The sequence below is a fragment of the Motacilla alba genome, chromosome 5, assembly GCF_015832195.1.
Source record: "Motacilla alba alba isolate MOTALB_02 chromosome 5, Motacilla_alba_V1.0_pri, whole genome shotgun sequence".
Classification (NCBI taxonomy): domain Eukaryota; kingdom Metazoa; phylum Chordata; class Aves; order Passeriformes; family Motacillidae; genus Motacilla; species Motacilla alba.
The window spans coordinates 17410073-17424393 of record NC_052020.1 but is presented as its reverse complement, the minus strand read 5'-3'; the positions used below and the strand labels follow the sequence as shown (position 1 = coordinate 17424393).

Sequence of the window (14321 nt, the reverse complement as noted above, 5' to 3'; positions counted from 1 at the left end):
CTAGGGATGTGGTTGGGTTCTCTGTGTTCACTTGTCACAAGGGTTAAAGTTTAGCCAGCCAGGCTGGTCATACAGATTTGACATATTTTATTTGCCCAAAAACCAGTGTGGCTACATTTGGGAAGACTCTGGTCTGAGTATGAGCTGCTGTACACAGGTAGATGGTTTAGATAGCTTCCCTCTCAGGCTGCCTTGGGGTGCTGAACTGGCTGTCTTGAAGCTCAGGACCTGCTTCAGTCCCAGTGAGTCCATCCTTTAATGCAGATCATCTTTGGCTAGCTGATGGAGCTGTGGTACATCCTGCTGTCCCTGCCCAGCTGCTCTGGGAGGTGAGGAACCATGCCTCAGACACCCTTCATATGCTTGCTTCTCTCTCTCCCCAGCTGGCTGGCGGGGCTGTGATGGCAGTGGGCATCTGGACCCTGGCTGAGAAGAGTGACTACATCAGCCTGCTCTCCTCCAGCACATACTCTGCAACTGCTTATATCCTGGTGGTGGCTGGGGTGGTGGTCATGGTCACTGGCATCCTTGGGTGCTGTGCCACCTTCAAAGAGCGGCGGAATTTGCTACGAGTGGTGAGTTTTGCTTGATTGTTTTATTTGGGGGAAGAATCTTGGTTGTGTTGTGCACCAGCCTTATTTGTTTGTCCTAGAGCAAATATCACTAAGGTTTCCAGCTCCTGACAGCAGTGCTGTCCATGTCCCAGGGGACAGGAGCATTTTGTTTCATCCACACAGAGTGTGCTACGTGGTTCAAGAGTAAAAAGTGTAGTTGAAATACCTGTGCTTCGTGTGAGAACATCTATTTGAAACTATTCAAATCAAAATCTTGTGGCTTTTGTCTCTTCCTTCTTCCTTGCTATATTCTGTTTTGGAAAATGGGAAGAGGGAGGAAAATATGAGAGACCTGTAACAAAATGACATTAGGTTCAATTTTTAATGATGTTAGGTTCAAGACAGATTAATACACTTTTTCACTTGGTTGTCAAAGATCAGGACATTTCCAATATTTTCTTCAGTTGCAAAAAAATTACTTTAGTCTTGCTTCCACAAAGAAGAACCATACTATTTTGATAATCTGCTGCTTCTTTTACAGCTTGCTCTGTGTTACTTCCTGAGCTCCTGGCTCACCCACCTACACTGAAGTTTTTTACCATCCTTGAGGTTTCTATTTTGCTTGCTCCCTCTCAAATCTCCCTTTCAGTCTGGAGTGTGGCAGCAGTCTGTTTTAGTGTCTGGGCTGCAGTGGTGAGTGCAGTGACTGAAATAACAATCACTGGCTGTTGGCATTCACAGGTACAGAAAAAAATATTTCATCCACCACCTCCTTCCTTTGCAAATCCTCGTTCACCTGACTGACCCCATTTCTCCTCTTTAGTTTGGATAGAGGAGCAGAAATAAGGGTTGTGAGCAAGCCTGATGCTTCACTGCTATGCAGACCTGATAATCCCTGTGAGAGGCAGAGTAGGGCCAGGGAGGGAGAATAAAATATAGAAGAAGACACAGTGAGTGCATTGCTAATGCTTGTTCAGTGGGTTCCTGGTCTGTAGCAGTTGGTTTTGGCCTTGCTTCACTGACTCTCCATGCCAAAGAGATCTCCCTTTGTCTTTTTCCCTCAGCCAGAAGCTACATATGAAAATTCAGTGGAGTTTTCTTTGTTATTCTGCCATAGAAAATTAATAATTGTCTCTTGGGAATAAAAGGTCACTCTGTCTCCTTACACCACGCGTCCTTTTGGAGTGGCTGGTTGTGACAGACCTATTGTCTCTTCTTGCTTGTGCTCTGCTTTGGTTGCCCTGAGTAATCTGAGACAGGGCTGTGCTTGCCAGGACTGGGTGAGCCTGGCTGGGGGCCTCTGCCAGCTCTGAGCTCAGACAGTAATCCTGACAGCATCACAGTCACCCCAGGGGCTGTGCCAGCCAGTCCCACTTTCCCTCTGTACAAGAGACCCATGTAAATACGGGAGGGAGCAGTACAAGTGGCACAGAGCTGTGCTCTCCCCAGTGCTGCCTTAGTGCAGATTTAAGAATCGATTACTGACAGCTTTGGATGCTGTTTGTAAAATATATACATGGCTTTTAGTTTGTTTTTCTCTTGAAAAGTTGGGAAGCTGTGAATTTTTTTCTGCCTTGTATATAACTTGAGTTTTATGATCCCACTTCAAGGCTTTTCATAGTATTGCATTGTTCACCACTGACAGCTGTGCTACTTTTTTGCCATTTCTTACTGGCCTTCCTTAACCATGTGCTGTGCTGAGGCTTGGGCAGCAGAGGTGGAGTTTCTCTGGCTCCATGAGCAGGCAAGGCAGTGGATCTGCAGCCTGGCTGCTGTGGTGCTGCAGTCCCGCTCTTCACAAGGATGCAGACCACTGTTATATCATACTTCAGTCAAAGTGCAGCCGGAGTCCCAGGGAAAGACCTGTCAAATAGGAGGCCTTGCTTGTAAAGAGAGAAGATGACTTTCTTCAGTCCTGGCCCCTCACACTGCCTTTTCTAGTCAGCTACCTTGGACAGGGAGAAGGCAACTCACATGGATTAGGATTTCTGTTCCTGCTGCATTTCAGCCTGGAGCCCTCCCACTGAAGTGAGGTTGCTGATTTAGGAGTATTGTTGCTATCTATCTCTTTTTCAGGTAGTAGAAAGATGTCTCCAGATAACTGTTTGGGTTGCAGGTGGGTTGAACCATTTTTTGTCTTATTCAGAGAAAACACACTTAACACTTGGTACCTCACTTGAAACTGGATGGAATTTGGGCTCTTTAGATTTTGAGGAGACACCCAATAGCCCTGACTCAGTCTTGGAGCCAGAGCCAGAGTAAATTTTGCTTAGAGCCCACCCAGGTCCAGGCATGTGTTTGCTAGAGAGCTTCTGGTGGTCACACATTTCTGACTTGAGAAACAAGTAGGGCATGTCCCTACAGTTCCATGCCAGAGCTGGCCTCCTACTCCCACAGCAGACCTCTAAGAAAGCCTTGCAGCTACAGCTGAAGAGCAGGGAGAGCTACCCTGTGCTCTGTGTGTGTCCAGAGTGAAAGCTGCTGCTCCCCTGTATCAGCATGATACTTAGAAGTGGCCCTGAGGGAACGATGAGAGTAAGATAATGGTGGAGTGTATCAGCAGAGACAGGTTGGGTTCATGGGTGGTAGATGCACTAACCTCCCTCACAAGGTTTTACTTGTGATTCAGATTTGTTAAGGTCTGCTGGATACGTGTTTGCTTCTATCCACTCTAAGCCAGCACAGCGAGCAGAGAGCTTGTGGTGACATAACTTTAGCTCTACCTGAATGCATCTGACATTACACAGAGCAAGGAAAAATAAATAAGCTTTCCAGTCCATTGGTTGTTCTCAGCATCCTGCCCTCCTTGGCAGAGAAATTATGTCAGGTCGGTTAAGACTTATCAAGGTCCCAACAAAAGAGAGCCAGCCGTTGTGTCAAAGCCTGGCAACCCTTTCTTGCCCCTTTTCAACCTCCCGAGAGTGTTGGGAGCAGCCTTTAGCTATCCTGCACTCCAGTGTGTGACTCACTGCCCTGGGATGAATGGGTACCTTGTACAGGCTGCGGAGATGGTCGGGATGGCTTCGGGGGAGAGCCTGGGGCAGGGGAGTGAAAGGCCGAGATTGTGTGCTCAGATTAAAGCCTGGACTGCAGATAAAACCCAGCTGTCCTTCCTTTGCAGCTGCTGAAGCTCAGCAGGGGTGAAGGAGGAAGCCTGAGTGTTTGTGTCATTTTACTCCTGCAGAAAGGGCTGGGAAGTACCTAGGGAAAAGAGTGCACGGTGGGGGTGTAACCCTTGTGCAGCAGAAGGCATCCTTGCTGTGTTCAGATCGTCACTGTCCTTTTTTTGTGCATGTTTGATGTCCAGTTACATTTGTAGGGAGCCATTTGCTTGTCTCAAGGTTGAGGATAAAACAGAAAACAGGAGATATTTTGTTTGTTCTGTCCTGGGAAAGCCAGCTCTTACAGGAACTTAGCTTGAGGTCCTTGTTATGGCTGGAACTGAGGTCTCTTCAGCTTTATCTACAGGAAGAGTAATTTAATAGCAGTCACAGAACAGCCTGGATCTCTAAAGAAACTGTTCATTGCTGACCATGAGCATGTTTGTCAGGACAGGGGTTCTCCCTGAAAAGCTGTCTTGGACCCCAGGTAGGAAGTGGACACACCACCCTGGTTCTTCAGGCCTGCCTAGTCCTTTTAATCTACTGCACGTATTCCTCATGGGTTTGGCTTTCTGACTTGTTTGTGAATAGAACAGGGCTCCCAAACAGTTTTCTGTACTGCCCATTTGATTCTCCTTGTGGTAAGCAGGGCTTTTACCCTTTTCTCTTCGTTGCCACTAAGCCCTTTTAGGAAATAATCATGTTCTCCTATAAGTCTTCTAAGAGTTGTTCTCACTTTGCCTTTGAGATGCAGAGCTTTTCCATCTAGACCCCAGTTCAGGACACATACAGTCTCAGTGCTGAGTGTGAGTAAGTGCTGAAGTCCATCCACTTCTACACTGCCCCTCAGCCTGTGGCTGAGCCCTGCAGAAGTCACTGGGAGCACAAATGATGCTTTATGCTTAGCTGCTGTTCTGTATATTTGGTGAAATGGGCCCTCAGTGGTTTTATTGAGTCATCTTTATAACATGTATTGCTCCTTAGTAACTTGGTGAAATGCCCTAAACAATGTCAAAACAAGCAAAAGTTTAATTTTTTTTGGTATTGATGTCAGAATCAGATGCTTTCTGTGATACTGAGTGTAGTCATTAGATTACCTATCTAGGTTTCTTTTGTAAAGTGATCTTATCTTGGTTGCCTGCACTTTTCCATTCCCTATATCCCTCTGGCTGTGTGAGTTAAACTCACGCTTGCTGCTGCTTGTCTTCAGTTATTCTGTGGTTTGGTGGTTTTTTATTAATCTATGAGATTGTTCCTTTCCTACCCTATTGAAGTCTTAATCCCAGCCCCTGCTTTTGAACACTGCTGCAGAAAAGCATCGGTGAGGACAGAGTCAGGCATTTTAGCAGGTAAAGAAAAGCTGCCTCCTGGCATTCTGTTCTAATGTCTTTTTCCCATTATTTTACAGTACTTCATATTGTTGCTATGCATCTTTCTCCTGGAGATCATTGCAGGAATCCTGGCCTATATCTACTACCAGCAGGTGAGTGGACATTAGTCCTTGGAGACTGAAACAAGGGAGAGAGAGCAGCTTGTTATCATCCCATTTCTCCAGCCAAAATTTGGCCTGGATGCTTGGGACATAGGTCTGTGGTTCACCTACTCACTTCCCTTCATATACAAAAGACCTTGGATTATTTACTGGTTTTGACAAAGTGGTGGTCATTACTCCAAGGGGCTGCTCAGCCCTGCTGCTCAGCTCCTTCTTGCGGTGCACTTCGTGCCCTGTTTTTCTGCAGACCCTTGCAGAAGACAGTTTTTGAGGCTGTGTAGATTTAGGATCGCTCCTGACAGCCTTCAAGGCATAGTGCAAGCAACTGAAATCATGTTAGTGCCACTTTATCGTGTTCAGGACACAGGAACAGTTCCTGCTGCATCCAGAAAAAGTAATGAATGGACCGGCTGAGAGGTCCTTTCAGGTCAAGAACTTTCTGAGAGCTTTACTTGAGCAGCACAGCTGAGGGGCAGGAGACACAGGACAGGCTCCCAACAGCTGCAGGTCTGGCTTGGCACTTCTTGCTGCTGCCGAGAGCAGAGCTGAATTCATCACTTTGCTTTCAAAGGGAGTTTAACCGCCAAGGCAAAACAGCCTGCAAAGTTGCTCTCATGTCTGGAAATTGATTGGAAGTGGCAAATTAGGATTGTTATCAAATGGCTGTCTGAAAAGCAGCTGAATATCCCATCTTGTTGACTTCACTGCCAGGACTCCTTGCCATTCCATTTTCTTTTGGACCTTCTATGCTTTGCCTTGGATGGGCACTGGTGGTTTGCAAGGAGCCAAAGAACTGTACTGGCTCCTGCCAGGAGGGATCTAGGGTACGAATGTGCATTTTTAACAGGAAAAGATCAATCCTGGCAGGCATGGCAGGAAGCCAGGATCTGTCCATCCATCTGTGCAAAGCCATGAGGTTCATATGTGACAATGGATGAAGAGGAGCTGATCCCCGGGTTGAAATAAGGGACACTATATTCAGAACTGTTCCCTTGAGTGCTTTGGATCACTTGAGTGCATCTCTGATCAACAGCTGCACATCCCTTTGCCCTCTGGCTGATAAATCCTGCTTCTCTCTTGGTTGCAGGCTGCTTGCTCTGTTTGCCACTGTTTTTATTTCAGCCCTTGCTTTGGTGTCTAAGGCTTGCATGTGTGTGTCTAAACTGGTTCTTTATCTCTGTTCCATGCTGCAGTTCTTCCCCGTGAGCCCACAGGTAACTGCTTTTCTCCCAAGTAATAATTCTGCAAATGGACTCTCCTCTTTATTTGCCTCTGCCTTCCAGTTGCTGAGCCTTTTCCTTTCTTTCTATTGTGCTAAGTCCTTTGCATTTCCATAGAGCTTCCTAGTCCAAGATCTCAAAGCATTTTCCTAATATTAATGAATGATGTCTCATATCATCTCTTTGAGGTAGATGTTGTCCCCATCTGACACCTGGGATTGGAGAAAGCAGTGTTTCAAGGGGAGAATAAACTCCAGACTGTATTTTGCACAGTTTAGTATAACCAGATGTTTCTCCTCTCATTTACTACCTACTACGTAGAATAAAAGGTATATAAAGAGGTTGCTCAGCTGTTTATTCCATTGCCCCATCTAAAATGCATGTTGGCATTGTGTATATTGGTTTATATAGGAAACTTGGAATTTCAAAGGTGTTGGACTAAAGCAGTGTTGCTGCATGAACCGGTATGAAAAAAAAAAAAAGAAAGAGATGCAACCAGGATAACAAAAAAAAGGATGTGGCTCTTTGGCACTTCTTGGCTGTCACCAAAGGGTGAGAAGAATTCACCTAGATTAAAAGAGTCTCCATAAGAATAAGTGTTTGAATCCAATCACTTGAACATGGCAGTGGTTTGTGATTAAGCTTTCAGAAATTCTGCTCTTGCAAAATCAGACTTTGTCTCTCTATTATCAAGAAAGGCCTTGCAGTGATTTTTGCAATCACACACTTAATTCCCTCCTGTGGCATCCTTTTTCAAGATGATACAAGAGCTGTTTGGTCTATGTGGCTTTAGTCCATCATGCCAAGGACTCTTGATTTCTTCCTGCTCCTGGACAGAGTGATTTGTATTTTTTACAAAAATAGAGTTTTTAGGGTTTTTTTTTACAGGCTTTAGAGGGAGAAGACTGCACATAGTCTCACAGGCATATTCATGTTTAAGCAGACACACTTTTGTATTCCTGTCATTGCAGGCATGTCTTGGCAGTCTTGCACATTCAAGGTGAGAAGCCATGTGGGGATGTGTAACACTGGTTGAAATTTGATCCCAAAGCACCTCCCTGCAGTTATTAAAACAGAGGTCTGATCTGTAATCATTTGGAAATAAGCCTGTCCACTCCAGCCTTGGAGGAAAATCTAGAGGGAAGCTGTAGCTTCCACTGGGTTCTCCATCCTCCTCTTGGAGCCAAAGCAATGGAATGTATGCAGGGCTTGGGGTCATTCTGAGTGACTTTGCCTTGTGATTTTATCCCATTTGTCTCTTCCATTCAGCTGAGCCTGGAGCTGAAACAAAATCTGAAGAACACCATGACCCAGAAGTACCGGAGGGAGGGAGAAGAGAGTGTTACCAGTGCAGTGGACAAACTGCAGCAGGAGGTGGGTGTCTCTGGAGGCAAAAAGAATTAATGCAACTTCAGGGCTTAAAACCAAGCACACAAAAGGCATCTCTTGTTGTCCAACCTGCAGGTATTTCTTCTGTAAGCTGAGTGTATGTTCTGATTCAAGACAAAATTGGGTGAAGTGCAAGACCTGAGCCATGCAACTGGCAGAATTGCATGGTGTGATCACTGAATTGCATGGCCAGTAGCACTTGGGGAAGTGATATCTGAACAGCTCCCAGTGAACTGGAGCTGCCAAGTCACTCTGACAGCTGCTTCTACTTTCCCAGTTCAAAGCTTTGGAGAAATTGCTGACATTTTTCATTAAGCTTTTCAGTACCCTAGAGAGCAAGACGTGATGAAAGAAGAATCTTCTGCCACTGTTGCTTGCTGTGCCTGGTTCAGGGGTGGTTCAGGTTAGGGCTGCCACAGTTCTGACAGGTTTTCCCACAGAAAAGGCCCTTGTGCATAGGCATTTTCAAAGCACAGGGACTGCTCTTTGCATAGTGCCATAACAGGTGCATTTGTGATGGTAACTGGTAATTAAACTTATCCTGTTGCTATCATTAACATGCAGTTATGAGCTGAGGCAGCTGCAGGTGCACTCTGGTTACAGTTCGTCCCAGCAGTAAACAAAAGTCACAGCTGCTGAAGGATGGATGAACTTAATATTTAAAGGACCATTTGGGGAACTCTTCAAACAAAAGTCACTAATAATTATAAAAAAAACCAAACCCATGAGATAGCTGGAGTGTCCGCAACGGAGGGTGAAGCCCAGGGCTTGATGTGGGAGGCTGGAGGAGAAAAAGGCTGCAGTGCTTGCAGGCTCAGCCTTTGCTCTGTGTGTGTGCAGTTCAAGTGCTGTGGGAGCAACAACTACACGGACTGGGCCGACAGCCTGTGGATCAAATCTCCAGAGGCCAGTGGGAGGAAAGTCCCAGACAGCTGCTGTAAGACGATCACTGACCTGTGTGGCAGAAGAGACCATCCCTCCAACATCTACAAGGAGGTAAAGAGCAGAAGGGCTTCAGAGCCACCAGTCACAAAGTGTGTAAAGGAGGTGGGCAGGGAGTGATGGTGTTGGGTTATTACTGCAAACTGTCAGTAGGCTTCAAGGTCAGTAACATTCCTTGGAATGGAGAATTCACTTCTTTAGCTGAGTGTTCAGCTCTGTGGACTGTTGTTTAATATGTTGACATTGAGGAAAATAATTATTTTTGTACATTAATTATGGGGGGAAGCAGGAGAGGTTGTCAGTTCTGACAAGAGATTTGGATGCAAGTCCTACATTTGACACAGCTTCCTGTGGTTGGAATTACTCCATGAGGTGCAAATGGAGATACTTTTGGTCCTTGATTGACAGTTGCAAGGCAGAACCAGACAGAGCCTGGCTTTCCAGGTTCATACCAAAACTCAATAACCAAACTAGTAAATAGCAGTGGGAAGAATTTACTCTTAAAAGGCTTCAGTTATGTTACGGTTGTTGGTTCTGGATGCACTTAGCAGCATTTCCTTGGCCTTTTGGCCTCACAGGAATAAACATCCCCTCCAGGCAGGAGCTAGGCAGTGAGCAAGTGAATCTTTCTCCACATACCTGAGAGAAGAATGATACTCTGTGTGTGATGTGGTCAGTTCTTCTGCATTTCTCCTGCACTGCCAGCAGCCACCTTGGGTTTATTCCTGAGCCAGCTGGTTCTGAGCAATAAATACCAGGCATGATGCAGTTCACAGTTCACATTCATCTGCTTAGCTTTTCCAGAGATATTGGGGGAAGAGATTGCTCACAGACACCACTTTTTAAAGTGCTGCTTTCAAGGGTCGCAAACATTGGATTAAAGTGAGTAAAAGGTAAAAATGAAGGTGATTTTCCATGTCCCTGCTTTCACCCTGCAGAGTGGTTGCATTACCAAGCTGGAAAACTTCATTCAAGAGCATCTGAAAATTATCGGGGCAGTAGGCATCAGCATTGCTTGTGTGCAGGTAAAAAGGGCTGAGGGGAGATTTGGGGTGCTGGGCAGAAGTTGAAGGAATTCCTGAGCTGAGCGATGGAAAAAAGATGTTTTATTGCTCTTCCCCGCCTGGCAAGAAGTTGCCAGGTACTTCGGGGACCCGAGGATTCACCAGGTCCAAAGCAAAAGCCTTTGTGCCAGTCTGGTAAATTCCCTGCAGGTGATGTATCCAGCAGGGCGCGGGGAGGAGTTCTCCGGGGCCGTGGGAGGCCATGGCTCGGCAGCCCGAGGAAGCCCTCCTGTGGCTGTGTCCCATAACTGCCTGCCCTGCAGCAGGGACCTTCCCACCCGAGATCCTAAGGATTATCTCGAGTTACCCAGAATTTTTCCTTCAGCTGTGTAATGTTGAAGAACAGCCCTGTGGGTCTGCAATGATTTACGAGAGGGTGATGAATGACAGCGTAGAATGTGAATGTCTTGCACTCTCATTTTAAGAGGGGATGGCACAGGATATTCTTTTTTCCATGATGCAGATATGTCTGGGAGTTCCTCATCTTCCCCTTTGTTCTGGCAAGCAGCCAAATTACACCCCAGGAAGCTACTGGTGGTTAATTACAGGGATTAGCACAGATTGTTTTTTCCTGCTGCCTATTGCAAGCTGGAGTGTGTTATCCCCAGGCTGGAGCTGGCTGACACTCCAGTGTGGGTCTGAACTGTTAATTTGCAAGTTGCTGACTCCACTGCATCCATTCTGTGATTTTCATGTATTTCTTTCTTCCCTTTACACTGTAGATCTTTGGGATGATTTTCACCTGCTGCTTGTACAAGAGTTTAAAGTCAGAACCGTATTAATAGCTGTGAGAGCTCTGTTGCTCCCCCTCTGCCACTTCCCTTAGCACCTGCCAAACCTGACCACTCTTCACCACCACCACCAAAGTGTCTGTAACTTGAGGACTTGGCTCTGCAATTGAATGCCTTTAGAACCATGCACTGCCTTACTGCCCCTCTGGGGAAAGTCACCCTCCTGGTTGTGTACAAAGCAGCCGGGAGTTCAGCGGGTCCTCTTCAGTGTCAAGAAACAAAAAAGCTGTGGATCTTCTGCTAAAGCTTTAGCACAACAGTCCCTTGATATAACTACAAAGCAAGATTTATCCAAGGCCATTTCCCTTGAGGCTTCTCCCAAGCCAACATGAAGCTATCAGGATGCTGTACAAGAATCATGGTTTGCTCTCCTGAGAAGTGGCTCAGCAGCACCGGGCACTGACTGTGAGGACAGATGATGGTTCTGCACTGAGCTGGAGCCAGAGCTGATTTTCTCATACATGGAAGATTTCTCTCTCTCCCTCCTCCCAAGTGTTCACCAATATCCTGACACAGCTCTTCTCCACCAGAGAGGATGCCTGCCTGGTTACTGGAGGCAGGAGCTACTTGCCCAGCTGACTGGGAGCACAACTTGGTGCAGCTGAAATCTAGGTGTGACACTATGTTGCCAAGATGTTGTGGGTGCCTGGGTGCCTTAGTATTTCTCAGCAATTCTTGGTTCTCTTCCTTGAAGCCTCCTCCAACACAGTGCCATTAGGAGCCACAAGAGGCCTTTTGCTTCCCAGCAGTTCTAGAGCGAAGATGATGGACTGCCTTTTTTGGGTCTAGTCTGTTTTATTGACTGGTTTCCAGCATGAATGAATGAGGACTCTTATTTCCACCGCCCTATTCCCTGATGAGGTTTGGTGAAGAGCTGGTCTTTCTGTGAGGCTGCCATATCTTGCTACCCTTTGGCCTGCTCAGTTAGTGGAAGTACCTTTTTCATCTGTTACATGTTGAGATGTTCCCTTGGTTTGATTTTTCTAACTAAAACCTCGAGGTTTACCTCCCTTGGCAGGAAATGGATATACACCAATGTTTTTCAGCCTCCAAATAGCTTGTTAATTAGCTGAGGGTTTTCTGGCTTTGCCTGAAAGCTCACTTTACTGGTTACTGCCAAGGAAGTCAGAAGAGTCAGTTTCAATCAGTTGCCCCAGTGTGCTTGGTAAATTGGTAGTGCTGGGTTTGCTGCTGAGGAATAGGTTTTAATTAAATGCACTGGGGTCCTGGATACATACAGGATACAGACATTGCCATGGACTTGGTGCCAGCAGGATCGTGCCTGAATTTAGCAGATCTTGAGTTCCTCTTGTTTTGTTCCCTTCTTCCTGGTATGCCTGTTACACTCATGAAGCAGCAGAAAGGGGAGTTTGGTGTTTCTGAGCAGTGAAGACAAGCTCAGACCTTCATAAATAAATTTCTTCCCTCTTCTGGCCTTTTAGCAGTGCTGGCTGAGCCGCTGGCAGCAGACAGGCAACATAAGCAGAATCATCCAGACCAGTAAAGGGTCTTGCAGCATCGTGGGGGTTTTGGTTCACAGAGCAGAAATCGTGGACTGGCGCTAAAGGGTGACACTTAAAATTCAGAGCAGGTCAATCTGAAACTCCTCCAATATCAGTCCTATGAAATAATCCTCAACTAATGCAGAAAGAGAGGTGGAGGAGCTGAGGTGTATCCTTGGTTCCACAACAGTAAGAAAGAGAGGAAAGCTAAATTATTCTGTAATGATCTAAAGGAGAAATCTCTAAATTTATGTCTTGTTTTATAGTAAAGTTTCTTAACAAGTATTTACTACTAACTAAGAGGAGAATATTGAGCATGTTGCTTGAAGCAATATTTCTGATTTCTTAAGCATATCTTCATAGCTGCCTTTACCCATTCCCTTCAAACACATTGTACAGGGTTGGGAAAGGCCAGGAAGAATGAGACATAAACAGTAAGTTGGCTTGTGTCCACTGAGTTATTTTATACTTTTTCTCTGTGTAACAATATTCATTGCTTTTGGTTTTTTTAACCCAGTTTAAGTTGCTGGCCAATAGAAAAAATAAAGCTTAAGACTCTGTACTGACTGTATGTGGCACAACTGAAGGGCTACCATGAGCCAGGTGAGTTCTCTGGCTTGCTCACATCCTGCTGCTGAGGAGCCAATTCCTCAAGATGAATGGAGGGACCAGGCAGGGAAAGAAGCTGGGGGAAGTCTTCTTCAAATCCCTGCCCTGCCGGTCTGGTTATGATGTGGTGTGGGGTGCTGCAGGCTGCTCCTCCCTGAGAGCTCAGGATGCAGAACCTCAGGGGTTGCTCAAGGTCACAGGAGTTACTTGAGGTCATTTGGGCTTACCTGAGGTCATTTGAGTCCCTGGTAGGGGTTACTTGAGGGCATTTGAGGCTCTGATAATTGATGAAGGGGTTAAATGAGAAGGCAGGGCTTAATTATGATGAGCTCAGGCTTATTGAGAAGGCGCAGTTTGGTGTAATGGGTCAAAACCTGCTAGTGCAGTCCAGGGGAGCCCAAGGCCTCAGGGTCACCCAGTGGCCTGCAGTGTCACCCATCATTTGACCTCTGTGCTGTCAGGGTAATGGCAGGGGTGGTTATTAGCCTTATTAATATTTATTATTAATTAGTAGTATTAGTTTACTTTATTCGTGTTTATTGTCATCTCCTGTAAGCATTAGCATTTATAGTATTGCTATTAGCTATTAATACAATTACGAAAAATTCTACATTTGGGATCCATTTAATTCTATTTACAATATTATGTTTTAGGATCCACTAGTACAATCACCTATTGCAACCTGAAACTATGATCATTTATTAGAATGAATAGCAGATTTATTAGTATTGATAGTAGTGTATTATTAGCTGCCCCAGGGGTATAAACGTGTCCTGTTGGAATCTCCATTACTTTGACCGGACCAGGGGCAGGTCAAAAAGCGGGAGCAGAACGATGCCGTCTTCCACGGTCACCGCTGGGGATGTGCGGGTGGGAATGCCCCGTGCCGCGCTGAGCGCCGGCGGTGTCGCCGCCCGCAGTGCGGGGCGCGGCCGCGCGGTGGCGACGGGGCCGCGGCGGTGTCCCGGGAATGCCGCCCGGGAAGGGAGCGCCGCGCCCGCCGGCCCCGGCAGCGCGCCCGGCTCTCCGCCTGCGGCAGCGCGCTGCTCCCGCAGGACGGGCGGACAGCTTCACCCGGCTGCGCTCCGCTCCGAGCCGAGACTTCTGCCGGAAACACCCGCGAGCGTGTTTGCCTGTGCAGGGCCGGCAGAGCCGGCTGGCTCGGGAGCGAACCAGAGCCCCGCTGCGGGACTGCTGAGCATTCCTGGGATGCAGCGGGTAAGACAGGAATGTGACTGTGTACATTTGTGGGACCTCCTCCCAAGCCCCATTTCCAGGAGAAGTGAGTTGAAGGTGGAGCACAAACCGAGAAGGAAGGGCTGTTCTGGCCCCCTCTGTGTCCTTAGGAGTGCGGTGTGGCCACAGCTCCCCCTTTCTCACTCCCAGAGGGAAATTAGCACCCTTTCTGCAGTACTGTCCTGGGGTGGTGTCTGGGACATCTGGAGCAGTGTTTCTAAGCATGAAGCTATTGCTTTGAAGCGATTTCTCTTTCTCTTTGAAAGGGCTTCTGCAATGTTGTGCTCAAGGTGCAGCTGCCATCTTACAGCATCCCCACAGCCTCAGGTCTCTTGGGTGCTTCCCCCTCTCTGGAGACAGGAGCACAGGCTTGTCTCGCTTTGGGCCTGGAGATTTCAGCTGTGCTAATTGCCCTTTGCAG

The 14321-nt window shown here is 46.8% G+C and overlaps 1 protein-coding gene across 3 annotated transcripts in view; it reads left to right on the top strand.

The window, feature by feature from the left end:
* The window catches only part of CD151 (CD151 molecule (Raph blood group)), a 32060-nt gene extending 19443 nt beyond the window's left edge, over positions 1-12617 (top strand). For all 3 annotated transcript variants that reach the window (XM_038138328.1, XM_038138330.1, XM_038138329.1), the window contains 6 exons: positions 384-575; positions 5064-5138; positions 7637-7741; positions 8597-8752; positions 9637-9723; positions 10485-12617. In XM_038138328.1, coding sequence (XP_037994256.1) covers positions 384-575; positions 5064-5138; positions 7637-7741; positions 8597-8752; positions 9637-9723; positions 10485-10544 — 675 coding nt within the window. In that variant the 3' untranslated portion in view covers positions 10545-12617. The remainder of the gene's footprint in view (positions 1-383; positions 576-5063; positions 5139-7636; positions 7742-8596; positions 8753-9636; positions 9724-10484) is intronic.
* Positions 12618-14321: the final 1704 nt, after the last annotated feature.